The sequence below is a fragment of the Euleptes europaea genome, chromosome 10 (genome assembly GCF_029931775.1).
Source record: "Euleptes europaea isolate rEulEur1 chromosome 10, rEulEur1.hap1, whole genome shotgun sequence".
Lineage (NCBI taxonomy): Eukaryota > Metazoa > Chordata > Lepidosauria > Squamata > Sphaerodactylidae > Euleptes > Euleptes europaea.
This window is the reverse complement of record NC_079321.1, coordinates 46,658,786-46,686,230: the sequence shown is the minus strand read 5'-3', so window position 1 is coordinate 46,686,230 and position 27,445 is coordinate 46,658,786. Positions and strand designations below refer to the sequence as shown.

At 44.3% G+C, this 27,445-nt stretch overlaps 1 protein-coding gene across 37 annotated transcripts in view; it reads right to left on the bottom strand.

Annotated features, from left to right (window-relative positions):
- RIMS1 (regulating synaptic membrane exocytosis 1) overlaps positions 1–27,445 on the bottom strand; it is a 350,422-nt gene that overhangs the window by 28,782 nt on the left and 294,195 nt on the right. For 28 of the 37 annotated variants that reach the window (XM_056856567.1, XM_056856570.1, XM_056856574.1 and 25 more), the window contains 2 exons: positions 26,579–26,691; positions 16,418–16,584 (listed from right to left, as the gene is read on the bottom strand). The exons of 8 other annotated variants lie outside the window; for them this stretch is intronic. In XM_056856567.1, the coding sequence (XP_056712545.1) occupies positions 16,418–16,584; positions 26,579–26,691 (280 nt within the window). Of the gene's footprint in view, positions 1–871; positions 978–16,417; positions 16,585–26,578; positions 26,692–27,445 lie in introns of those variants that run through there. One more of the 37 variants, XM_056856600.1, reaches the window with a different exon arrangement.

Genomic DNA, 27,445 nt, shown 5'->3' with positions numbered 1-27,445 from the left:
TACAAAATATCTCATATTTTGCCATAAACCCACACATCCAAAAACTTCCAAGAGCAGGACTTCCCACATCTCCTTGTTGCAGCCCACTGAGTCCACCCAAGTTTTGTTCCTGATGGTTAGCAGACCCTCAGGAACAGCAGGGAAGGCAAAGCAGAGCTCTCCAGTGAGAAGGGTGAAGTGGCAGGAACTGTTATCCCTTATTCTGCAAAAAGAAATCACATTCTGTCTAAAGAACGGGTGGCTGGATACACGTCACTGCTTAGAACGATCCCTCCTGATAAGAAAAAGTTTCTTCTTGTCAGAAATTGAGTTAATTTCAATAGCTGGGATCATGTATGAAAGGGCTGATTTCAAGTTACAGACCTCTCTGTAGTTTTCCTAACATTATACTTCAGTGGTGTGATCTCACTGATCAGGGGATAAATTTAAAGGGCATACTCCATTCATTAACTGGTACTAAAATTAGCCAGCATGCAAAAATTTCCCTAGATTCCTTTTAGTTTAGGGAGGTCACATTTAGATATGTAGTTCAATTATACATTATTTTATTTAAATAAACAACGGAACTGTACTGTACTGAGACCTCACTAAAAATTGTTTGGTTGTTTTTTAAACACCTTTTTATTATACTTTATGTTTTAAATTGCTGTAAGCTGCATTGGGAGCCAATTTTTGGCTGAAAACTGAAGGAAAAACACAATTTTTCTACACAATATTATTGTATACAAAAACCACATTAGTTTTGAAAACATTCAAAAAGGTCATTGTAGTTTTAGTTTGAGAAATGTCAATCTGCGGTACAGAAAATTATCCCCCAAATGAAAGCAAGTATTACACAATTATTTATCAGCTACTTTGTAAGCAAACTTACCTATGTACTTTATGAAAATACATCTCATTCCGTAATCAAGACAGTCACAATCACCTTTGAAATAGTAGTTTTTATCGTGATCTCTCAGACATGTTGATCCCTTAGCAAAAGAGATAATTTTGTTCTCAGTAGATCACTGCAACCCCATAGCTTTCCTCAGTAAAATAAGGGGCTGCATGTCATTTAATAATCCATGATCCTTCAGCCTTTCGGTCTATATATTTTTATATAAAGACTTCAGTCTTTAGCCAGAATCACTGACTTTCAGCAATGCTGCTTTCTGCCTGCTCTGTCAAATTCAGAATCACATACTAATTCTGAGCCTCTACGGAGCCCTTTTGCAATGAGGAAGCTCATGAATACTAATAAGTTCAGAGCATGTAACACTCCTGGACCAAAGGAAAAGATAATCACATCTTTTTTAATGAGGAACAAAATATTTCTAAAAATAAACTGCCCACTGTTATTCAAAGTGTGCCATCTTTAAATGCTCCCTCTGATTGTCTACAATGGGCCCTTTTGTCAGACACACAAACCTCCTTAGCTAAGAAAAATAATCTACAAACCTGCTATGTAGGACTCATCTGATTTAACCAACTGAATGCTTCAGTGGGACTAGATGCTTATTCTGTCTTAAGTCGCTGAGAGTAGACTGAAAATACTGCAGTCATTAGAGATCTGGGGCCTACTTCACACATGCTGGAGGATGAGGTGGTAATCAGGTGGCTGAGTCCTGAGATGATAGAACGGGCTGCACCAGACTGTAGCTGTCTAGTAACAAAGATTGATAGTTTATCTATTGACATCATTTATACTCCACCTTTTCTGTACCACCTTTCATTTACACTCCACAGTGGGGATCCACTTGTTCTCCTCTACTCAATTTTACCATTACAACAACCCTGTAAGATGGGTTAGGCTGAGTGTGTGTAACTGGCCCAAGGTCAGCCACCAAGCTTCTGTGGCAGAGTGAGGATTCAAACCTGGGAGTTCCAGATCCTAGTCCAACACTCTAAGCAAGAGTTTTTTTGGGGGGGAGCATGTGCGGTACTGTTAATGATGTCAGTTTAGGAATCATCAGAAACTCTGTGGCAAAACTATAGAGTTTACAGCAATTCCTAGAGTAGATTGGCATCACTTCTGGGTTTTCTCCAAAAGGGATGCCATGCTGTTGCCTGACAGCAATATTTTCCCCCTCCCACTGGCTGCTGGAGCAGTGGTCAGAAAAAGGAGCTAGAGTGTGGGATTATTCACCTGTAATGGGAACCTGGTAGCCCTGCTAATTAACAAATACTTATTACTTGAGGGGAGTGGTGAGCAATTTCAAATCAGCACTATGAACCAATGCTGAGGACCAAGCCACAGTCTATATATCTCATGCATATCTGCCAAATTATGGCAGATATGTTGCCCATTTTAATCATGATTAACATTAATATAAAAATGTTGGTCTCAGATGTGGAAAAATGAGTTCCACACTTGAATCACATTACATGGATTAAATGTGTTTTCCTATGTATGATGTCAGACAGACACAAGGTTGTCAGGCCCTTGCTTCTGGCTTCACTTTCTCACCACAGCTCCGAGAGCCAGCAGGAGGATTTTTTAAAAAAATGGCCATCAGGCCAATGGCTTGATGTCACTTCCAGGGAAAACCCAGAAGTGACATCATTCTTCTCTAGGATCACCAGAAACTCTGTGGTTTTACTGTAGAGTTTCCAGTTATTCCAAGAGAGGCATGATGCCACTTCTGGGTTTCCCTGAAGTGATGTCATGCTGTTGCTGATGCCCCTCTCATGTTCCTGCCCCCCCCCCCAATCTCCTTCTGGTTGCCAGTCTGTGCCTGGCAACTCAAAACACTTATGATTCTTAGATCCAGGTCTATGCCAACAGGTATATATACTACTTCTGGACTCTTCTACATCGGCACTTATTCTTTAGGGGGAGACAGCATATTCTAAAGCATGGGTGTCAAACATAAGGCCCAAGGACCGGATCAGTCCCCTTGAGGGCTCTTATCTGGCCTGCGAGCCCGCTGATGCAGCCACCCCCTCACTCCCAATCTGGGTTGGCGAGTCTGCTGCGGGCTTGCCAGCTGAGGCAGCCACCTTCCCCAGTCCTGAGGTGTCACTTATCAATGACTGTTAATAAAAGAAAATACTGTAAGAGTGTTAGTTTTAAGCATGTTCACATTTTAAGAAAAAATAAAGCAAAAATAATATCATTAATTGGCTTTGCCTGTGCCTTCTAGAAAGTGCGTACCTCAGGTACCTCAGGTACATGGCATTAAATTTTATTATACATATGGCCCAGCCTGACCAAGTAACATTTATGTCATATCCATCCCTCGTAACAACTGAGCTCAACACCCCGTTCTAAAGTGTGGTGCAAGAGTTTGGGGAGGGGGGATTTCAGTGGCCGTTTTCTCCAGGTAAACTGATGTATGTCACCTGGAGATCAATTGTAATACTGGAAGATCTCCAGCCACCACCTGGAGATGATATCAAAATAGACACTTCTGTGTACTAAATAGTTACACCCCAAAACACACAAAAAACATGAAAATAACCCAATATATAATGGGAATCAAAATGCAAAAGTGCCATATATTCAACTTCAATATTCCAAAAATGGTGTTTCATTGTAATATTACAATCATATATATTAGGATGGGAGGAAGAGAAGGAAGAAGTGAAAGGGGAGAGGCTTAAGGGGACCTTCAGGGAAGGGACAGAGGAAATAATGAGGAAGAGGGAAATGAGATCCTCCCTGGAAATCCTTGAGGGTCTTCCCCTTGTTTTTTTTCCCTATAGTTATATTTTCAGAACATAGTTGTGGAGCAATAAGAAGAAGTTTGCCCCCATCAAAATACTCCCTTCTACACTACTATTTGTATCACCAGAGTCTTTATGGTATAGTATCAGAAAGCCAAGGCTCATTATCTGGCTTTGGTGAAATCATTTTCTTTTAGCTTTAGTTGTCAAACACTGTTTGTGAATTAACAGTAAGTCATGGGCTAGTTGCGTTAAACATTTTCGGCTTCAGATAATGATCTGGCCTTGGAAAAGTCACTTTCCTTCAATCTTTGTTGAAGGGGGAGGAATGTAAGGAGGGCTTTGAGTGGAAAGAGTTGCATGTGGGGCAGCTAAGTTGGAATGTGGGGCAGAGGAGCAGAGACTGCCACTGCCTACCACACTGAGAATGTCTGCCTGTTTTCACTTGTAATGAAGTGAATTTCTGCATTAAACTTTTGTTTGCCTACATGAAGGCAAATATTATTATGCCATTACGCAGAAACTCAGGAACTTATAACAAGAGGTCTGTTTTACTAAGGATACTACTTGTTGCACTGTTGTGGAGGGAATCTGACAGATGCAAGAAGATAAGAGAAGATTTTGATCCCTTTGTAGCCTTTCCAAAACAGACAGGCCCTGGGGTAGTACAGCCACTGTGGTGTAGTGGTTAGAGTGTTGGACCAGCATTTGGGCGATCCAGGTTCAAATCCCCACACCGCCATGGAGCTTGCTGGATGACCTTGGGCCAGTTAACACTTTTAGCCTAACCTAGCTCACAGGGTTGTTGTGAAGATAAAAAGGAGGAAGTTGTAATATAAGTCACATGAGGTGGCTCCATGCTGGGTGTTAACAAATGTTTGAAAATGTAATCCTCACATATGCATGTTACCAAGAACTAAATAGCTGCACGAGGGAGATTACCTGCCATCTCACAGAAGCCGATCACCTTGTCAAGTTTGTTATTTGCTACAAGTTAAGAACATTATTAAATCTGTATTTTAGGTGAATAACATTTTAAATAGCGAGGGGCAACTAAAATGATCCTCCATGCTGCTTTTAACTCATGAATATAAAATAAAGTTGCACTGTTGTCCCTTCTTCTTAAATGTTCCTGGCAAATGTGTTAAGAGGGAGGAAAAGACAAAGGAGAGCAAGGTGCAAGGTAGAGAGTTTATTTAGCTCTTCTAGATCCCTTTGCTTCTTCAGGGGATTTTCTATAGAAATTTCTCAGCTCCCACCTTGAACAAATGTGTTAATGGACCACTGCAAAAATCCCAATAATAATTTGGCAAAAGTTTCTTACAGAATGCAGTTTTGGTTTAAAACAGGTTTGATTCTAAAAAAGAAAATCAAATTTCTCAGCCATCAACTTTAGTGAATGAGTGACACTTAAGCTATATGTGAGACAGAAGAAATCTTCACAATATTTATAAAGAAGGCTTCACAGTTCAGTTCAAACCTATCGATATCTCAGTTGGCCTAAATGCAAAGAGGGAAATTGGTGATGAGCCATGGAAAAACCTGCAGCCTGCCAGGCACATACTTTAAGATACTCCCGGCTAATTCATCCTTTTATGTCAACATCAAGCTAGACTGCAACCACCGTAATCATCTCACTGACCTTAAAACCAATGCAAAACTAAAAGTAGATCAACCTCTAAGTATTCCTTTATTTGGTTCTAGTAAAATAAAACTTAGGCAACACCAGAATGCCTCACTATAAACCACACTGTAGACAGATGTTTCATTCCTGAGCTGTTTGACATCTTCACTTCTTCAATTCCCAGGATAAAAAAAATCAAACAATCACTCCCACTATTTTCAGACACGGAGTCCCATATTCAGATGCTCGGCGCAGCAAAATGGCAATGAAGGGGGAGAGGACATACAAGCCAGGAGGGCAACTTGAGGACTGAGGACCTTGATATGCGCAGAAGAACTGTGTGTGTTTTAAAGAACTGTGTGTGTTTTAAATAACCCCTTCACCTTAAATGCACTGGGAATGAAACTCTACATGACCTCACATTTTCAGTGAAAGTTGCTGCAGAAATAGGGTTGCCAAGTGCCCGGTGGTGACGGGTAAAATCCCACCGATCCACCGGGCTGCCCGCCGACCAGCTGAGGGTCGGCAGGCAGTGCGTGCACGCGCGTGCACATACAGCATGCACGTCTTTCGGGTTTACCCGGAAGTGACGTGGATGCTCTGGCAACCTCAGCTAAAACTCTATGGAAACCATAGAGTTTCGGCCGAGATCGCTAGAGCGTCTGCGTCACTTCTGGGTAAACTCGGAAGTGACATAGGCACATAGTGCACCTCGGCTGCAGCCTGGCAAAGCTCCCACTGGTGGAGCTACGGGGCCTGGCAAGCCTATGCAGAAACCAGCATGTAAGCCTAAGCCAACTGCCAGCAGAGACATGCAATTAAGAGGTTGTGGGCCATAGGAAAAGCAGGAATTGACTACACCACCAATGCGGGAAATGGCCTCTATGGGTCCTAGGAGCTGGGAGGAATATAAGGGTCCCTATGCAGAGAGTGTGTGTGGGGGAGGGGCAGTGTGAGAGGAAGGTGAAGAGAGGTATAAATGGATAACAGTCACTGAAAGCATGGGAAGTCTGCTTTCCAACTGTGGCCCCCTTCCGACCTTGTTTCCTTCCTGTGGCCCCCCTGTCCTACCGGTAGAAAGGTAGCTATTTAAGTGTTTTGTCTGTAAATAGCCAAGGAACAAAGAAGCATAAACAGCCACATAAAATGCACACATGCAATTCTTATTAAGTAAAGGTAAAGGTCCCCTGGGCAAGCACCGGGTCATTCTTGACCCATGGGGTGATGTCACATCCTGACATTTTCTAGGCAGACTTTGTTTACGGGGTGGTTTGCCAGTGCCTTCCCCAGTCATCTTCCCTTTACCCCCAGCAAGCAATTATTATTGGAAAACTGAAATTTACAAAAAAAAATACCCCACAAAAAGGGAACACAACAAGCTAATAAACAACAATGCTCACATACAAGGGCAAACATAAGAAAGGCCCTGCTGGATCAGACCAAGGCGCATCAAGTCCAGCAGTCTGTTCATACAGTGGCCAACCAGGTGCCTCTAGGAAGCCACAAACAAGAACAAAGCCTCTACCACCATTGCACAAGATTACAGCGATACAAAAACCCACAGTTGCAAACGATGCATAGAAGTGCAATGAAGAAAGTCATGTGTTAGGTTTTCAGTCCACTGAAGGTACAAATTGTATTTCTTTTCTGTTTTCTTTTCTCAGTCACTTCTCTGTTTTCTTCACTAGTCGCGTGCTGTGGCCCCCCATTTATGCAATTTCACCTGTGGCCCCCTTGGAATATCCTGGACCCCCCAGGGGGTGATATGGCCCCAGGTTGAGAACCACTGCTTTAGAGCAATGAGAAGCAAAACTGATCAATTTCAGGCGGTCCTGCTGTACAGAGGTCTAGAGAGGCCTAGCTGCTCCTAGTAGCCTCAGCCCCATTTGGGTATGCTAATGAAGGGATTAAGCAAGCTAAAGATGCATAGAACAGCCTTTGGAGGGGACTGTTTGCAAAACATTGTGCTCATCAGTCTTTTGCCTGGCCATGTTGGTTGAAATGCTACCCTAACAAAAACTGCCCCCCCCCCAAAGGATGGACTGCCAGGTTCCTGCCACCTCTATTCCACCCTGGGGCCCAGTACCCTCAGAACTAGGAGAACCCACCAACAGAGAGGTGGATTCACTGGAGGAATGCTCCGTGGAGGGAACGGCCATCTGTACAGTTCCTTCCAGGACCCCTGGCTTCCTGGAATGAGTGGCTGGACACTCTTTTTTTAAAATAGCTTTTCATTGATCTTGGGAATTTCTAGATCTGAAGTCACTGAAGCCCCCTGCCCTTTTCAGGGGAACCAACAATCATGTGTAAAAACAGAACAGAACACTCTTGAGGGAGCTTTGCCAAGCACCTCTCACTGCCTTCAGGGGGTACCCATGGCTATCTCCAGCTGGGCAGCCTGTCTGAGGGTGATATCTGGCCACCCAGCACCATGCTCTTGGAGGGGTGAGGGCCACATCTCCTGACTCCCCTTCCAACCCTCTTCCCCCATGCTTATATAGGCAGCTGCTTCCAGGCTGTGTAGATGCCACTCGGATGGTTCCGGAATGAAACCGCATGTCCCCACGAAGTCCTCCTTTCCAATGGAGGCCCTCATCAAGTGTCCTGGGTTCAGACATGGGAAGGAGGGCCGGAAGGTGGGGAGGGGAAGGGGGGGAAAGGGTTGTCAGCTCCAAGTTACATAACCTGAGGATCTGGGGGATGGAGCCTGGGGGTACAGGGACCGCGGTGGAGTGCCTTGCCATGAAATTTACCCTCCAAAGCAGCCATGGTCTCTAGGGAAACTGATCTGCAGTCTGAAAATGGCCCGCCATCTCAAGGGATCTCCAGGTCCCACTGGGAGACTCCCATACTTTCCATGGGTGGGTGTGGGGGGAGAACACTGATGGGCAACTCATCTGAACCAGTGACTTTCTACCTGAAAATCAGCAATGGTTACAGTAAAAAACAAAATTCCCCCTGAATCCCAGATCAAAAACTTAGAATGAAATTTTTCATGGAGCACAGCCCTAGAAAAAGTATATGCATACATGCCAGATGCTAAACCAGAGGCTAATTCAACAACACTGTGCTGTAGAACTAGGTCAGACCTATGCTAGGTCAAACATAACAGTGGAGTATGTTTTTCCCATGCGGCTAAAACATCCATGAGGTAATACCTTTGGAACTACAATCACATCATACATTCATCTCCAACCCCCGTCCTGGTAATGCATAGATTATGTGGAATCTTGGGGCTGTAGTTTCTACATGGTGGTGCTTGCCAATCCTGGAATCAGACTTACCTGTCTGAATTCCTTTACTATGAGATGGAAACCAAAGTAAATGGATCTTTTCAAATGAAATCTGTTATACAATTTGAAATAGTGTTGCACAGTCAGATATTGCCAACCCAAAAAGTCATCTGGCTTTCCCATTATTGGACCAGACAGGCAATATCTGACACAGCAAAAGGCTTCCTGGTACTTTTTGAACCCTGGTAAATTTCATCTTATAATTATTGGAAAAATCCAGCACCAGGCTTAGCATTCTGCCTGCAGTTTCTTTGTGTTTCCTGAAGCCGGGGGGGGGGGGGGGGGAGAGGTCGGTCTCTCAGGCAATCTGATCCCAGGGAGGGATTAGCAGAGCTAATTAGCAGAGCTGTCCTTACCCAATCACGCTACCCTGTGCAGCAATTTCCCTCCCACGGCTGCTCATGCGGAGGCCCCTCTCTAGACCTTGCTTGAAGAATACTGACCCTATCCTGGACCTCGGACACCTATGCTGGACCCTCCCCTGAACGAGAGTGGTTTGATTTTGGGGAGTTGTAGGGGGATGTCATTTGGATAAAAAGAGCTGCTTTAGAAATCATTTCCCCCCATTTGAGGAGAAGGATGGCTGGGGGCACCTTCTTCAGGGGGAAATATTATAGGATCCTTTAGTCCAATTGACTTGAAACTTCAGGGGTATTTAGAAGATAGGGAGGGCTCGAGTTGCTGAAATGTTGGTGCCATTTGGTGAAAAAACAGTCAAACTGGAAAAACCAAAATTCCCCTACCATTTTTCTGTACTGGAACAATGGAGAGAAGGATGGCTAGGGCACCTTGTCAAAAAGCCGTAAAATTGGACCAATTTGTCAAATTCACTTAAAACATGGTGTTGTTTAGTGGGGACTAAGTTTGCTGAAATGTTGGTGCCATTTGGTGAAAGAACAGCTGCTCCATAAAACCTGCCGTTTCCCCACAATAGGAAATAATTTGAATCCCCACCTCTTTACAAGCTGCTTTGTAACTGGCTGTGAGAGAAACGAAGCTTGTGTGTCCCGAGCTTTGACTTACACATGGGGATTTCACCTGGGCTGAGCTCAGGGAAGAGGGAAGAATCTCCTTCCCTGAAATTCAGTATATTCACATGTGGAATATATTCACAGCCCATTCCTGAGCTTTTTGGCGAGCAGGGATGGCATAGTTGAGGCGCCGCTGTGGCGCCTCCAAAGCCGTTCCCTGGACACCGAAAGGCTTAAAAAAGCCTTTAAATTTCTGTTTCCCTGAAAACGGGGCATTTCGCCTCATTGAAAACAGCCAGGCTGCGCCAGCAAAAACGTAGCACAACAACACTGTTTCGGGGGGGGGGGGGCTTTCCTAACCTGAAAGGGGTCAGGAGGCTGCCTACTGGTAGCCCCACCCCCAGAACGCCCCCAGGACACCGGCACGGGGATTTGTGCCAGTGGGAGGCCAAGCTGGCATCCCAGGGCCGCGCTCCCGCACCTGTGTACGGAGGCTGGCGTGAGCACCCCAATGCTAGTGTCCCTGCTTCCCTTGGTGGCGCAAGTGACCTGGGTACCAGCACAAATGGCCTGGATGTCGGTGCGGCCACTTGCATTCCTCCTGAGCTCTTTCCGGCCAAGAGCTCAAGGAATGGACTGTCAGTTGTTTAAAATCAGAAATTTAGAAAATAAATTTTATATAGTGTTGCTACCTTTCCTCTGCTCTTGTCTCTGACAATAAACAAGTGATGCATAAAAAATAAGGAAGGACATCACCTGAAGCCCCAGGCTACTCAACTGCGGATGAACAGAATACTGGCAGAAATGCACAAGGGAAGGAAGCTAACCTTTACCTCACATCAGCCACAGTATGCCTCCTCCATTTCTTGTCTTCCATGTTCATTTTTTTCCCCATTGGACCCAGGCTAGTCATCTAATTCCCATGCTATCCTTCTTTCTTTTTTGCCATCAGTTTTGCAGATCTCTAAGGACTTTGACCTTTCCTTAGTCAAAACATGCAGGCATGCAAAATTAAATGTAGACAACTCAAAATGAAAATAATGTACTATAGGCACTAAACTCTACATTCATCTAGATTTGAAAGGACTATCAAAATACACTACTGGAGTAAAAAAACAAACAGTTTTTTTTCTGAGAACCATTTGTCATGTTGTGATTTCATGGGTTCATACTATGGAAACTAATTTATTATCATCACCATGCACAATTATTCATTTTTAACAATTACTTAAAAAGAAACCTTCATTAAACAATATAAGCCCATATTATTGAAGTGAAAATGTTCAAAAGTCATCAAGTTTCTGAGAATCTCAGCAAGAATTTATCAAAATTGTACATTGATGTGTTGTTTTTTATGTTTTCTGGAAGCTATGTATCACTTCCAGTTCTTATGCCTTTGAATGCTATGAGTGCAAGATGAGAGCTAGTTAGACTGACATAAAATAATTAACTGCAACAATTAAAAATATAGAATGTTACCACAATGTTAATGAATTCTTTATACTGCAGTAAAGAAGCCTTGCTCTTATTTATAAATTAAAAAATGTTTTCATTTGAGTCAGTCATTCTTGGGAAATTTTTTTGGCATTGATCCATCATGGTGTTTCTGTGGATGGAACAACTTTCTCCTGTGAAGAGTGACTTTCTCAATTCCCCCCCTCACATGGGAGCTCAAAATACCCTCCACTGTTGCTCCTGATCACCAGGAATTGAATTTTGGGAGAAATTTTTGGTTGCAGCGGAAGGGGGCAGGCAAAAAACATGCAATCCACAGGTGGAAATCATTCTGTCCGCAGGAAAACTCCGTTAGATCCAAGTCACTATCAAAACCTTGATTTTAAAAAGATGTAGATTAAGTGGGAAGAAACAGAGAAAAACAATTTTCCAACAACACTCTTAGGCTATGAGCTACAATCCATTTACCCTCTCAGTAGTCCCACAGATGCCAATGAAGCAACAGTGAAACTGCTCAGGAGTAAGACTACAGTAGACCATTCACTAACAGCTGGACATTATCAGCGTGGCATCAAAAATAAATGAAACCTTCTAAGCTCAAGTTTTTAAAAGAAGAGAAAAGTGGCCATTCTGGGGAAAAGTTGCCCTGCATATGGTATCAGCTCCTCAGAAATACAGAAATCAATGTTTCTCTTTCCAGGGTTGCTGCATGATGTTCCAGTGCTGATTTGGGTGAAGTCGAGTCTATTGCGCATGTTTTCTTCAGATGCTCTTTCTATGAGGAAGCAAGATTTAAGATAATCTCCTTAATCTAACAAGGGACAGCTCTGAGGAAGGGAGGTTGAGGAATCTCCTATGGCAAGGGTCAGCCCAGACGATGAAACAAATAGCTAAATTCTGTGCTGCAATATACAAGATCCGTCAGACAAAGCGGGGGCTTGGCAATCTAACCTAACACGAAAAATGTTATATTAATCTGAGGCTTTTAGCTAATAGTAACTTGTTTAATTTATTTAAGCATTATATATCCCATAGTTTTAGATATTGTATCTTTTAATTCTATATTGTAATTGATATGAATATTTTAATGGCTTTACCATATTAATAGTAAATCTGAATCTGAATCAGTGCTGATTTCTTTTGTCCCAACTCTGCACTAGAGGGAGCAAAAGTACAATAGGTAGGAGACACCAAAGAGAAACATTTCTGTTTTAGTGCAGTTTGCTTAACTGTTCAACAAAATGTTCCCCCTTAATGAATTTCAATATAAAATAGATAACATAAAATAGATAAATTCATGAATATTCAGCTCCACTCTACCAGAAAGCCCATAATGGTGGCAGTGAAACAGACCAAGGGCTTTGGTTCTTGAGGGTTATCCGGGCTGTGTAACCGTGGTCTTGGTGGAGAAACGTCAGGAAAGAAAATATCAAGACCACGGTTACACAGCCCGGATAACCCACAAGAACCAATGAACTCTGACAGTGAAAGCCTTCGACAATATTTAGACCAAGGGCTTGTATCTGTTCTCTTTGTAGATTCCTTGAGACTCAAGAGCACCAGTGCAAGCTATCCACATTTGTATGTCCCCCTCCCTGATTGTGTGTGTAAAGTGCTGTCAAGTCGCAGCCGACTTTAAGACAACCCAGTAGGGTTTTCAAGGCAAGAGACTAACAGAGGTGATTCGCCATTGCCTTCCTCTGCATAGCGACCCTGCTATTCCTTGGTGGTCTTTCATCCAGGTACTAACCAGGGCTGACCCTGCTTAGCTTCTGAGATCTGACAAAATCAGGCTAGCCTGGGCCATCCAGGTCAGGGCCCTCCCAGATTAGGCTACTTTAATTTCTCAGATCCTTGAAAGAGATGTTCAACAATTGGTTCTTGTAGGTTATCCGGGCTGTGTAACCGTGGTCTTGGAATTTTCTTTCCTGACGTTTCGCCAGCAACTGTGGCAGGCATCTTCAGAGTAGTAACACTGAAGGACAGTGTCTCTCAGTGTCAAGGGTGTAGGAAGAGTAATATATAGTCAGAAAGGGGTTGGGTTTGAGCTGAGTATTGTCCTGCAAAAGTATTGTCCTGTAAGTATCAAGATAATGTGCTAATGAGGGTATGGTATGTTGATATGGAACCATTGTATCCTGAACTGATCTGTTAATGTGTGTAATCCAAAACTAATCTGTATGGCTATTGTTGAATGTTGTCTTTGTCTGGAGGTTTTTCAGGGCAGGAAGCCAAGCCTTATTCATTCTTAAACTCTCCTCTTTTCTGTTAAAGTTGTGCTGATGTTTATGAATTTCAATGGCTTCTCTGTGCAATCTGACAAAATAGTTGGTAGAATTGTCCAGTCTTTCAGTGTCTTGGAATAAGACCCTGTGTCCTGTTTGTGTCAGTCCATGTTCAGCCACTGCTGATTTCTCAGGTTGGCCAAGTCTGCAGTATCTTTCATGTTCTTTTATCCTTGTTTGTATGCTGCGTTTTGTGGTCCCGATGTAAACTTCTCCACAGTTTACATCGGGACCACAAAACGCAGCATACAAACAAGGATAAAAGAACATGAAAGATACTGCAGACTTGGCCAACCTGAGAAATCAGCAGTGGCTGAACATGGACTGACACAAACAGGACACAGGGTCTTATTCCAAGACACTGAAAGACTGGACAATTCTACCAACTATTTTGTCAGATTGCACAGAGAAGCCATTGAAATTCATAAACATCAGCACAACTTTAACAGAAAAGAGGAGAGTTTAAGAATGAATAAGGCTTGGCTTCCTGCCCTGAAAAACCTCCAGACAAAGACAACATTCAACAATAGCCATACAGATTAGTTTTGGATTACACACATTAACAGATCGGTTCAGGATACAATGGTTCCATATCAACATACCATACCCTCATTAGCACATTATGTTGATACTTACAGGACAATACTTTTGCAGGACAATACTCAGCTCAAACCCAACCCCTTTCTGACTATATATTACTCTTCCTACACCCTTGACACTGAGAGACACTGTCCTTCAGTGTTACTACTCTGAAGATGCCTGCCACAGTTGCTGGCGAAACGTCAGGAAAGAAAATTCCAAGACCACGGTTACACAGCCCGGATAACCTACAAGAACCAATGAACTCTGACCGTGAAAGCCTTCGACAATATGTTCAACAATGTTGATCAGTGGTATTCAGCCTTTCCAGACACAACACCTAGCTTTAAGTCAAAAACAGCAGGACAGGACCCACTAAGCAGAAAGCATGTGACAGGAAGTCATGTGACATACAACCACATGATTAGGTTCGCCATGTTTCCCTTAGCTACCGGAGGGAGCTTTGTGGAGGTGGGGCTCTTGTGGGGGCATTTTTAGAGGTAGATGCAAGGGACTCTCTTTACATGAACCCTGAAATTTGATAAAATTTGAACCGGGGGGGGGTCTGATTTTATGGGGTCCCACAGGGGGCACTCCCTTCTCCATAGAAAAGCATTGATGCTTTTCTATGGAGAAGGGAGTGACCCCTTGGGGGCCCATAAATTCGGACCCCTGACCCAAACTTCAAGGTTCATGCAAGGAGAGTCCCTTGTAGTTTCCTTGAAAATTTGGAAACGCTATTTCTAAAAATGCCCCCACAGGGGCTTATGCCATATATACCTTTATGAGCATTATGCTAACAGATAGCACATATTGGTTAAGTCATGATGCAAGCTTTAAGCCAAATTTCTGGGATGGTCTAACTTTTATTGAGAGTATGATACATCACCAGCTGAAAAAATCTGTGAAAAAAATATCAAGCTAGGAATTGCAGTATCACATTCCTAGTATGTGATGAATACATATTGGAAAATGAGAATTACAGGATCCACATAAAAATCAACTTTTAAAGGCTTCATGAAGAAAGTAAAGGGGAACAGGTTCTAGAGTAGAACAGTTTTGTGAATTTTTCTAAACAAAACAAAGGGATGTGTAATTTGTAACAGATGATACCTTTACTTGCTTCTTCTGTTCCTGTACAAATATGCCCCCTTGGTGTCCTGAGACACCAAATATATTACTTTTGTTCAATGCTAACCTTGTAACCAGTGTTATTGTTAGTATTAGGAAACAGTATGAAGACAACTTAGAAACCACTTTGACATTAATTTAGCTTTGTGGGATCTACTCTTCCAACTTCCATGAGGCTGAAGTAATGTTGAAACGAGTCAGCTATGGGTGGGGGCAATACACACACACAAACATTACATATGATTGGTTCTTGTAGGTTATCCGGGCTGTGTAACCGTGGTCTTGGAATTTTCTTTCCTGATGTTTCGCCAGCAACTGTGGCAGGCATCTTCAGAGTAGTAACACTGAAGGACAGTGTCTCTCAGTGTCAAGGGTGTAGGAAGAGTAATATATAGTCAGAAAGGGGTTGGGTTTGAGCTGAGTATTGTCCTGCAAAAGTATTGTCCTGTAAGTATCAAGATAATGTGCTAATGAGGGTATGGTATGTTAATATGGAACCATTGTATCCTGAAGTGATCTGTTAATGTGTGTAATCCAAAACTAATCTGTATGGCTATTGTTGAATGTTGTCTTTGTCTGGAGGTTTTTCAGGGCAGGAAGCCAAGCCTTATTCATTCTTAAACTCTCCTCTTTTCTGTTAAAGTTGTGCTGATGTTTATGAATTTCAATGGCTTCTCTGTGCAATCTGACAAAATAGTTGGTAGAATTGTCCAGTCTTTCAGTGTCTTGGAATAAGACCCTGTGTCCTGTTTGTGTCAGGACAATACTCAGCTCAAACCCAACCCCTTTCTGACTATATATTACTCTTCCTACACCCTTGACACTGAGAGACACTGTCCTTCAGTGTTACTACTCTGAAGATGCCTGCCACAGTTGCTGGCGAAACGTCAGGAAAGAAAATTCCAAGACCACGGTTACACAGCCCGGATAACCTACAAGAACCAATGAACTCTGACCGTGAAAGCCTTCGACAATATTACATATGATTAACTGAATTGTATCACAGCAGCTGAACTTGCCTGAAGTAAATGCAGCCCCTATCACCTACATTGTGATAAGCAGCTTAAAACTGTGGTACGGTTTATGAAATATCTTCTGAGGACAAAATTGAGATTGCAACTGTATCTCCTAAACCTTTATTTCGCAAAGTTTTCTAGATTGTGGACTCCTATAAAGTACCCAGCCAGATATAATTCCTCTTCATGTATCTGCTAAATCTATTTTAATGTTAAGGTTTTACAATGATCAGCTGTATGAAAGCCCTAGCTGACTAAATATTTACAGCTTTTCAGGTTCAGTTTTGTTTTGTTTATTGAACTGTTTCCTAAGGACATCAGAATCCAAAGGAATTTTTTTTGCAGCTGAGAATGATCATTTGTATATTTTATAGAGAAATTTCAGTCAAAAAAATAACTGACTATATTGCAAACTCACCTGATTCTGCCCCTAGGGCGCTCAGATTGCTCTGACATAAAGCTTGTGCTGCTGAGACGTGAGGCACTGCTGGTACGGGAAATGGCTGACACATCACTGACATCACTATCTGATGATTTGGCAGAGACGTTATCACAACTTCTGTACTGATCTGTTTGTATGTTATACTAAAGATTAAAAGAGATAGTGTGAGTTCTCTTGACAAAATGTAAACAAAATAATAGATTCATCAAATTACAAATAACAGTTGTGACATTGATAACTTCAGAGAATTCGTATAAAAAATTTTTGGGGTAGAAACTAAACATTGTGTAGGCACTTTCATGCAGCCATGCCATTTCCAGGAATACTGAGAAGTCAAAAGTAATACATTTTGGTCCTTTATGCATGACTGTTTCTCTCACCGTCACCCTCCGACTTCGGGTCTTTGTGTCGATTATGCATGCAATTTCTGACCGTTGGAGGTCGCCTCACTCTCCCCCTGCATTTTCCTGTGTTTTGCCTGCGTTTTGAGAGACCTGTTTTATCTTGAATTTGAAAAGGCAGGCAAATGCAAGGAAACACAGGGGGGAGAGCGAGGCAACCTCTGACGGTCGGAAATGGCATGAATAATCAACACAAAGACCCGAAGTCATTGGAGGGGTAACAGTGAGAGAAACAGTCATGCATAAAAGACCTTTGTCAATGTTTTCAGTTCTAAATACTTCTATATGAACTAAGAACAAGTATGAAGTTTCTATATCTTCAAAAAAGTAGGTTGGTCAGTAGCATTTATGCCAAGCAGAGCCACCAGATGATGTTTCCATTATTACTACCAGCATTGATACCAGTGTATACATAACTTCCCTGGGGGACATTAATTGAAAACGTAAAATTAACCAAGATCAAGTGATGATGAAATCTGTGTTATGTCTGTACTTTTCATTTACTTCCAGAGGCTTCTGCAAGTGACACGGTTATATGAATAGCCCTGAGGGAGATGCCATTGCTGACAGCTATGTTCCAAACTCTGGTGGCTTCCTTGCAGAGTGACACGGAGCCAGTTCTGCCCTGTTTATTGATGTAATACACCGTGCTCATATTGTCTGACTGGACCAACACCTTGGACCCATGGAAAACATCTGTGAAAAAGGTAAGGGCAAATCTCACAGCTAAAAGTCCTAGAACATTTACGTGCAAACAAGTATGCTTACCCACCCAACGTCCCTGTATGGATAAACTTCCACAATCCCCCCCCCCCAGTCCAATAAAGAGGCATCCACAGAAATAACTTATCAGGGGACCAATAGCCAAAGGGAATCCCAGAAAACAGATTCTCCTCCCTTAGCCACCAAGACAGTGAATGTATCACCACCCTGGGGATGGAGAAATGGTGAAAGGCTGGGTGCTCAGAGGGTTTAAAATGCTTAACAAACCAAAACTGTAGGGGAGGCATGTGTAGCCTGGTATCAGGCACTACAGCCATAGTGGAGGCCATAAGGAGGCCTTTGAATAGCAGTGACTGCTAATGCCCTCTCTGGAAGAAACAAATGGATGCTTTGATGGCAAGTGCCCCTGCAGCAGGGAGGAATGCCCTGGTTATGGTGGAATATAGTATGGCCCCCACAAAGGAGACCCTCTGTGAAGGTTTTAGATGTGATTTTTCCCAATTTATTAACAGACCTAGTCTTGTGCATGTTGATACAATGAGTTGCACATCCATCTCAAGCACCTCCCTGGATCTGGCTGTTATTAGCCAATCATCCAATTGAACATCCCAAAGTTCTAAACACTACAGCCATGCATTTGGTACAAACCCTTGGGGCCGTGGCCAGGCCAAAGGGTAATGAAGCATATTGGTAGATTGATCCATGCCTGAATCTGAGAAACCTTCTATAATGTTGATGAATGGAGATGTGAAAATAAGCATTTCTTAAATCCATGACCATGAACCAAGCACCCAAAGGTAATAGCTCCATCACTGGAGGGAGAGAAACCATTCTGAATTTCGAAACCAACAAGAATTTATTCAAACTTCTAAGGTCAAAAATGAGCCTACGGCCCGCATCCTTCTTGTCGACTAGAAAAAACTTAGAATAGAAACCCCAGTCATGAGTAATCTTTTGAACTACGCCTTTACAGAGGAGTTCATGTAACTGGTCTGAGAGTTCAAGCATGGGGTTGTCAGTTGCCCTGGATGGAGGAAAACAAGGAGGGAACTGTTTAAACTCTAACTGGTAAACTTGAGAGATAACACATAACACCCAACTATCAGAACACACTTTCTCCCACTCAGGCACAAAAATGGTTCAAGCCTGTCTAAAAAGAAGGGGAATTCTCCTTGAAGTTGGGCAGTCAGTTAGGATTTCTGCCCTTGCTAGTGTTGCTCCTTGGTGGGAGGTGGTGCTGAGGTACTCTTGGCCTGTTGGAGAGCCAACGCTTGCCACCCTGAGGCTGGCACTGTGGCTGGTACTGGCGAGGATACTGTTGCTGTTGCACCTGCTGTTGATATCCCTGTGCCCTGTAATATGGAGAAGAGGTCATCTGGCATTGTGGCTGTAAACGATCCCAGGGTGGAGTAGACAAAAGGATGACTCCATAGGATTTTGCAGTCTGTCTGTCTTCTTTTCCTTGAGGAAATCATTTGTCACAGCTGCAAACAGAGTAGGGCCTTCAAAGGGTAAATCCTCAATTTTAGCGCTGGTCTCAGTAGGCAGAGTTGTGTTTCTTAGCCATGAATGTCTCCTCAGGGTGACTGAAGAGGCCAGAGCTTGAATTGCCACATCAGCTGCATGTTTACCTGTAGCAATTTCCTGCAGGGAGACATGTATGGCCTCTGATTGGACCAACTGGATGGCTGACCTAGCCTCCACAGGTAGGTTATCCATGTGCAGGGAGAGCTTCCCCCATAGGAAATGCTGATAACCACCCATGATAATTTGATAATTTGTGATCCTGAAATTGAGCGCCACTGAAGAATAAATCTTCCTTCCAATAGTATCCAAATGCCTACTGTCCTTATCTGCAGGGGTGGAGTGCTGTTCAGGATGCTGCTTTGCCTGCATCTCCTCAGCAACTATAGAGGAAGGAGGGGGGATGGACGGTGAGGAAGCTGCAAGAATCCAGCTTGATTCTATATAGATTCTCGACCTTACTTTCCATAGCAGGACTAGAGGATGGCTTTTTTAGAATAGGTACAGTGATGTCCTGCAAGCCCTCTAATACTGGGTCCACCACAGTTCCAGGAGAATTAGAATATAATCTACTGAGGATCTTATCTTTAGGCCTGTTGTCTGAGGTAGAAATATCTATGTCGAGAGCTTTGGCCATCCTGATCATTTGCTCATTATGCAGGCGGGCGTCCTCATTAGGAGAGGAGGGCTCCTGGTCCTCCAGTGGTGTTTCTCTCACCATCACATATTCTGAGTTGGCTCGAGTTTTAAAAGACCTTTTGGGACTGATATTGCAATACAGTATTTAATCCAGGAAGTATTTTTATGGAATTATTGTATATTTACAGTTTTATTTGTTATTATTTCCTTGAGTCTCTACAGAAGGAGAAATGAGTGCGTAAAATATTTTAAATAAATAAATCTAAACTCTTATTAGCTGATAAGTGCCCCAACTCGACTGAAGCAGTCGCTGAATATTTGGCAAAAATTTTAACCATGGATCCTTGTATTGACAAGTAATAGCTTTGCCAATTGTATGTGTTACTTTGGTGTTTATAATGAATTTTACTACTGTATTATACTGAACTTGATAAGTACTGTATTATCCTAACCTGCTTCTTTTATGCCATTAAAGGTTTTGATATTGATATTGAATAAATAAATCTACTGAGCATATGGCAATGGTAAAAAAAGGCAAATTCCATTCTTTCCCCATTATTAAGCAAGTTTTTTTAAAAAAAGTGCAGTTATCACAGTGCCTTTGTTTCAACCTATGTTGTAGACACATTTTGAATATTATGTATATGCACAGCTTCAGCCATTCCATCTCAACAGGATAGTGTGGAATAACATGCAGAAAAGGGCAATGAAAGAAATTAAAGTTTGGAGTACTTCCCTGTGAGAAAAGGTTGAAGATTCATCTGGAATCTTCAAAGTGCAATCTTAAGGGGGAGAGTGAAGGGCCATAGAGAGCAGACTGACCCCTACAGTGGTGCATCTGGCATATATGTTGCAGTAAGGGCCATTTACACTGGCGCAGAGCCCTAGCTCAGCTACCCTGCTTCTGTGCTCCAGCATAGGTCCGGCATAGTTTTTGTATGCTGGCATATGTGCGGCCCAACTGAGCTAGGGCTCTGCACTGGTGTAAAAGGGAACGGTTCAGGATGTGGAACCAAAGTTATTTCACTCCCTGGGCCCTTTGGACCCAGGAGTGCCACCTTTTTCAAGCTTAAAGTTATGCCATGGCATAACCCATAGGCTGCAATTATACGGTTTTTTAAATGCCTCCCCACCAGTGCAGCCATCCCCACATGGCCCAAAGCAGCTTAAGATGCCGATTAAGAGACTGACCAATGGAGTGGCTCCCCAGCGCTGGCCGTGCCACCTCCCCAGGAACCAACGGTGCCCTCCCATCACTTAAAAACCATGGCCAGGATGCTCCATACCTCAGAAGGTAGGGCAGGTGACATGGGATGTTGTCTGACAGCTACTTGCTGGTGGTGGGAAAAGCACAGAGAGAGCACCTTGCACAATGGGGCTAGTACTATGCACCAACACCCTGCCAGGAAAGCAAAGCCCACACACTCTGTGGCTGAGTTCTCCCAGTTCAGAACCCTTACAGGTATTCCAGCTTCTCAGCCAGGACTCGATGAGGTGGACACACACTGACATGTAAGATGGGGACTGCTCCCCCAACCTCCTTCTCCCCACTTTCCTCCTCATGTGGATGGAAGCTGCATGAGACATGGCACATCTTGCACCCAAGCCCGGAAGCTTGTGGAGCTGGCTGGAGACCCAGAACAAAAAGCACCCCATACACCATGGTTCCTGTGCACAAGAGGGTGCGGTGCATCGGAGCTCGGGTGCAACAGCTTCCATGATGGTGTTGGGCAAGTGCTTGGCCATGCACAGGTCTCTCAGCTCTTGCAGCTGCCGGGCACCCCCCTGAACAGGGAGCAAGGGGGTGGTGGTCTTGACTCACCACTCCCGGTGCAGTGCGTGACAGAGGACTCCCTGGACACATTCCCTTGTAGGAGAAGACCCCCCCTCCAATTGGGGCATTTGCTGAGTAGGATCCATCAGTTACAAATGGCAGTGACAGGTGATGCAGATGGTTGACAGAGAGAGACTTGGATGTCACAAGTCCAAAGCTTGAAGGGCTGTGGTGCTGATGCCACAGACACCCCCCACCCAAAGGATGCTGATTGGTCTGTGTGGATACCAAAGAGGCACCCCTCTGTGCCCAACAAAAGGCTCTTGGCCCCTTGTTGCAGGAGTTCTTTTAATGTTTTCTAGTCTGCTGCAGGTGGTGATCGAACCTGGACTGCTCTGGCTGTGACCAAAGACCATCTGTTTCACCCAGAGGCTTCCAAACATAACTACCTTGTTCTTGGAAAGCATCCAGGGCATGCTTATGGCTGACCCTGTTGGTCCTCTGCCTGATTGGAAAGCCACACCAGGGGAGTGGTTCCCATTTTTTTCTCAGGAGATTCAGAGGTGGAGTAAGACACTTCAAGTTCCATTGCCCCTGCAGCCCCTCTCCCCAATAAAGTGTTCAATTACACCAATAAAGTTCAATTACAACTGTGTAGAGGGGCTGGGGTCACTGTGCAGAGGGAAGGAAGGACAGATCAAAGGTGGGCAGAAATGTAGAATAGATTGGGGGCACAGTGGGAATGGCCTCTATGGGTCCTGGCATCCCTCTCATGGATCTCTGCTGTCTGCAGATGGGCTGCCATCCTGGGGGATCTCCAGGTCCGATTGGGGGAACAGCCATCCCTCTCATGGTTGTGGAACACTAACTGGCAGCTCATCTGCCTAGCCCCACCCCTCTCCTCCCCTTGACTGGTCCATATGGCTCACTCCACCCCCTGTTCCTCTGGCCCCCTGATTGGGGGTGATTGCTCTGTCTGTCAGGGCCCTGCCACTGCCCCCACGCTGCAGTGGGTTGCCACTGCACCACTGCTCCACGCTGGTGTGGTGCCGCAATTTAAACTCATCTAATAATGAAAAATATTCTGAAGCAATGTAATGACACATATAAAAAAGTTTGTTAGAAAATGGGGGAGAGGGAAGGAAGCACAGGGGGGAAGGGAAGCACCCTCCCTGCAAGTTTCTTGTGGGTCCCCACTTGTTTATGAATTAATGAGTAATGGGGCCAAGATACAACCTTTATGTACCCCTTTCGAGGTTTTAACTGAGCTAGGAAGTTGGCCATAGACACCTAATCTTTAAGCTGGTGTCTGTGTGACAGCCTATAATATGCTCTAACAACCTATTATTGACGTTCATTTTAATTCATTTTCTCAAAAATTATATATTTGGATGGAATTAATTGTAACTTAGAGATCAATAAATGTCACATATAATTGCCTAGATAATCAATTCAAGTATTTATTAATAAGATGTTGCAACAGAAAGCAATGGTCTAAGGCTGAATGCCCCTGTCTAAATCCAATTTGTGTTGGTGCTGACAAATAATTTTCATGGACCAGGCCTCCAGATTCAGCAGAAGGTGTCCTGCATGGTTTTCCCATTACATCCAACAAACATTTTGACCTATAGTTAGCTGGATCAGTATGGTTCTCCTTCTTATAAATTGGCACAACAGAAGAGGTCCACTCCTGGGGAAACCCACCAGACCTATCTATATAAGTAAATAGGGCAGCTAAGACAGGTGCCCAGCAGTCCTGGGAATCTTTCAGGAAGTCAGGGGGAATACAATTTTCACCTGGGGCTTTATTATTCCTAATTGCAGAGACTTTATTTCACTAACACATACAGGTGGCCACTCTGGTGAATTGGTTGAGGGCATTATCCTGGGAATGTCAACTATATGGCTATCCGGGTTAAATAATATTTAAAAGTGTTCTTTAAATAATTTTTAAAAGTTAAATAATAATATTGTTAAATAATATTTAAAAGTGTTCTTCCCAGCAACACTTAGATATGTAGGAGTCTAGCTCATGGTGTACTGTACCTTCTGAAGTTGCAAGTATGTGCCAAAACTTTGGCATGTTTTTTGAGTTAAGGCCAAAGCAAGGGCCTGTTATGATTCTCAGTTTCTGAATTTTTACAAATCTCCCACACCTTCAAACACTTTGCACAAAAGGTATCAACTACTTCAAATATTCAGCATGAAAGGTACCACCTAATTTCCCCAAAACTGCAAACAAGATCTCTGCAACAACATATATAAATATCTTAACATTTTAGATTAGCTCAGTTAATAATGAAAAATATTCTGAAGCAATCCAATGAAACATGTAAAAAACTCCCTTATTCTCAAACATACCTACCACATGAGACCGAAGGTGCCCTAAACTGTCTCTTGTCTCCCACAATTTCTCTCTGTATTTTTAATACATCATTTTAAATTTCAGTGTCTTACAGTGACTCCTTATGGGGCCTACTATGACTGCTCTATGACCAAGCAAAGTAGTTCACAATCACCCCAATCATAAGTATATTAGTTGGGAGTACTGTGGTTCATGGAAAATTGCTAGTAAAAAGGAAATTGCATCCAAGGGCCCAGGATGTGCTCTGAAAACCCATGATACAGTCTACTTGCTGAAGCTATGCAAGTATAAGTCTGCTAAGTGTCTGGATGGGAGACCTCCTGGAACCATTTGTATACTGCTGTGAGTTCCATGGCTGAAGACTAGTGGGATGTAAATGGAATATATTTTTAAAGAAAAACTTCTATTATGGAAGAAATAATCTTGTCCAGTACCACTTTAGATGGTACCGTATATACCCGTGTATAAGCCGACCCGCGTATAAGCCGAGGTGCCTAATTTCTCCCCAAAAATGGGGAAAAATTAGGCACCCGCGTATAAGCCGAGGGCCGGCTTATAACCCCTCCCCCCCACAGGCTTACCTGGGCTCCCGGCAGCAAGCGGCGCGGGCCTGGCGGCGGCGGCGACACAACCGGGCGAGGGCCGGGGCAGCCGCCCTGCAGCCGCCCCAGGCCGCCCTCGGCCACCAGCAGCGGCGGCGAGGCCGGGCGAGGGCCGGGGCAGCCGCCCCAGGCCGCCCTCGGCCGTTAGCAGCGGCGGCGAGGCCGGGCGAGGGCCGGGGCAGCCGCCCCAGGCCGCCCTCGGCTGCCAGCAGCGGCGGCGAGGCCTGGCGAGGGCCGGGGCAGCTGCCCTCGGCCGCCAGCAGCGGCGGTGAGGGCGGGCGAGGGCCGGGGCAGCCGCCCCAGGCCGCCCTCGGCCGCCAGCAGTGGCGGCGAGGGCCGGGGCAGCCGCCCCAGGCCGCCCTCGGCCGCCAGCAGCGGCGGCGAGGCCTGGCGAGGGCTGGGGCAGCTGCCCCAGGCTGCCAGCAGCGGCGGCGAGGGCCGGGGCAGCCGCCCCAGGCCGCCCTCGGCCGTTAGCAGCGGCGGCGAGGGCGGGCGAGGGCCGGGGCAGCCGCCCCAGGCCGCCCTCGGCCGTTAGCAGCGGCGGCGAGGGCGGGTGAGGGCCGGGGCAGCCGCCCCAGGCCGCCCTCAGCCGTTAGCAGCGGCGGCGAGGCCTGGCGAGGGCCGGGGCAGCCGCCCCAGGCCGCCCTCGGCCATTAGCAGCGGCGGCGAGGCCTGGCGAGGGCCGGGGCAGCTGCCCCAGGCCGCCCTCGGCCGCCAGCAGCGGTGGCGAGGGCGGGCAAGGGCCGGGGCAACCTCCCTGCAGCTGCAGGAGGCCGCCCCAGGCCGCTCTTGGCAGCAGGAAGCGGCGTGGGACCGGCGGCGGCAGTAAGTTCCCTCCTCCCCCCTACCCTACCCTACCGTATTGACCCGCGTATAAGCCGAGTTCGGCTTTTTCAGCCCTTTTTTGGGGCTGAAAAACTCGGCTTATACGCGAGTATATACGGTAGATGAATAACTGCAAGAAGAGTTCTAGCATAGCTTTCTCCCTCAAGTTTTCCACGTTAGGAATTTTTTTCCATGGTGTTGATCACCCCTTGACTACTTCGGGGCATCATTTTCATTATGCATGTCTTTTCTGACCTTTAGAAATCACTTTGCTCTCTCCCAGCCTGAAACAGCATCCCAAAAACGTGGGGGAAACGCAGGGAGATGGAAGTGACTTCTAAAGGTCGGAAAAGACGTGCATAATGAAAACGAAGCCCCAAAGTAGTTGTGGGGTGATTGCGATGGAAACAACCTGTGCAGAAAAGGCCGAAGGTGCAGAGTATCCTTAGTAGTTGCAGGCCTAGGAAACGGAGAATTTTGAAAAGAATAATCAGTGACCAATTTGGCTAAATGTTTAAATAACAGCCTGAGACATCAAACTCATCAATCTGTTAAGATACCAAACCATTGAAGAGGAGCTTCAGACAATGTACAAAGGACTATGTACACAGCATCATTTGTGGACCAGATCTTCCCTGCCTCACCCTTCCTGGTAGAGCTCACTACATTCTCTTAAATGCTGGGCTGGGGGCGGGGCGGCAGGAGATCAGATTTTGAATACAGCACAGCATTTTGTATGGAGGTCTGCAATGGGAGGAGAGAATTGGTGAAAATCATGCCCCCTCTTGCGCTATCTGATGTGCCTATCCGCTTTCAGAAGCTTCCTTTGGCTCCAACCCATCTTTAAGAAGGAGTGAGAGCTGATATGAGAGTGAGTTGCAAATCTGCTTCTCATGATTGCTTTCCATGCTCAAAGAGGAAAACTGCAAATTTCCCCTGAGGTTTGATGTATACAAACTAGAGTGAATACAGTGTACAGATGTTACACTTTAAAGCATGGAAAGATGTTCATTGCACATCTGCCCTTCCCACTTTCTTGCCGTGTCAGCAACCACAATGACTTCTTGGATTCTCAGAGCATGGGGAACAAATAATAATCTTGCTTTAGCTCTGTAAGGACTTTCTCATATATTGTAAAAACAATACGGTTAAAATTATGCACCCAACTTAAAACCAGCATCTGTAGTGATTTCACTACAGGCATCTTTGTGTTAGATCATATTTTAACAACTATGTTAACCCTTCACCTTGCCAAAAAAAGTATCATTTTAATACCATCTTTACCTTGGTATATTGCTCACGTTCAAGTTCTTGACTAGAACCAGACCCTGTTGTCTGATTATAACGGTGCATTTTCATTTTCATCTGTCTTGTTCGTTCTTCCACTACTAAATTTGCTGTAAAACACATAATGGAAGCCTATTAAAAGAGATGAAAAACTTTTGTAATAATAAATGGTTCAGATGCAACTTTAACCTTATTTCAGCCTGAACAAGAAGTATTCAAGCAACAAAACGTGCAGGATGTGAACACAGGACACAGGAATCTAATGCTATTGTAATTACCCCACTTCCTGGCAATATTAACAAGACAAAATTTCTAGTTTGCCACATATTTGTAACTTGTATAAGATCTGAAAACAAGAAAAGAATGCAAGCTTATTAATTATTCTTTGTTAGTGGTTGACAGTGTAGATGTAGAACTGTAGCATTCTGTGATCTGTGATTTAATATTTAGCGATGGAAGAGGCTGTAGATCAGTGGCAGAGCATGTTTTGCATACAGAATTCCATTTAAATCCCTGGCATTTTACAAAACCTCCTTTGCTGAAGATCAGACATTTGCAACTAAATGGACCAATGGACCACTTCATATATTCATATATTTCATAGCTTCATATATTTAATATAACAACTTTTAACCATGTTAATGCGTTACTCGATTGAAAATTGCTATTATGATGTGATGTGTGTGATCAATCCTTGCACCATTTGTTGTATAACTGGTTAAACTACAATCTACTGGGGGGAAAAATCTTATATGAGCTCTCCTGGATAGGTAACCAATTCAGATGTCCCACTCATTTCAATGCCAGTTCTAGTTCAAGTGCAAAATGAGCACCTGTATGCAAATGAGCAATTTCAATGCAATT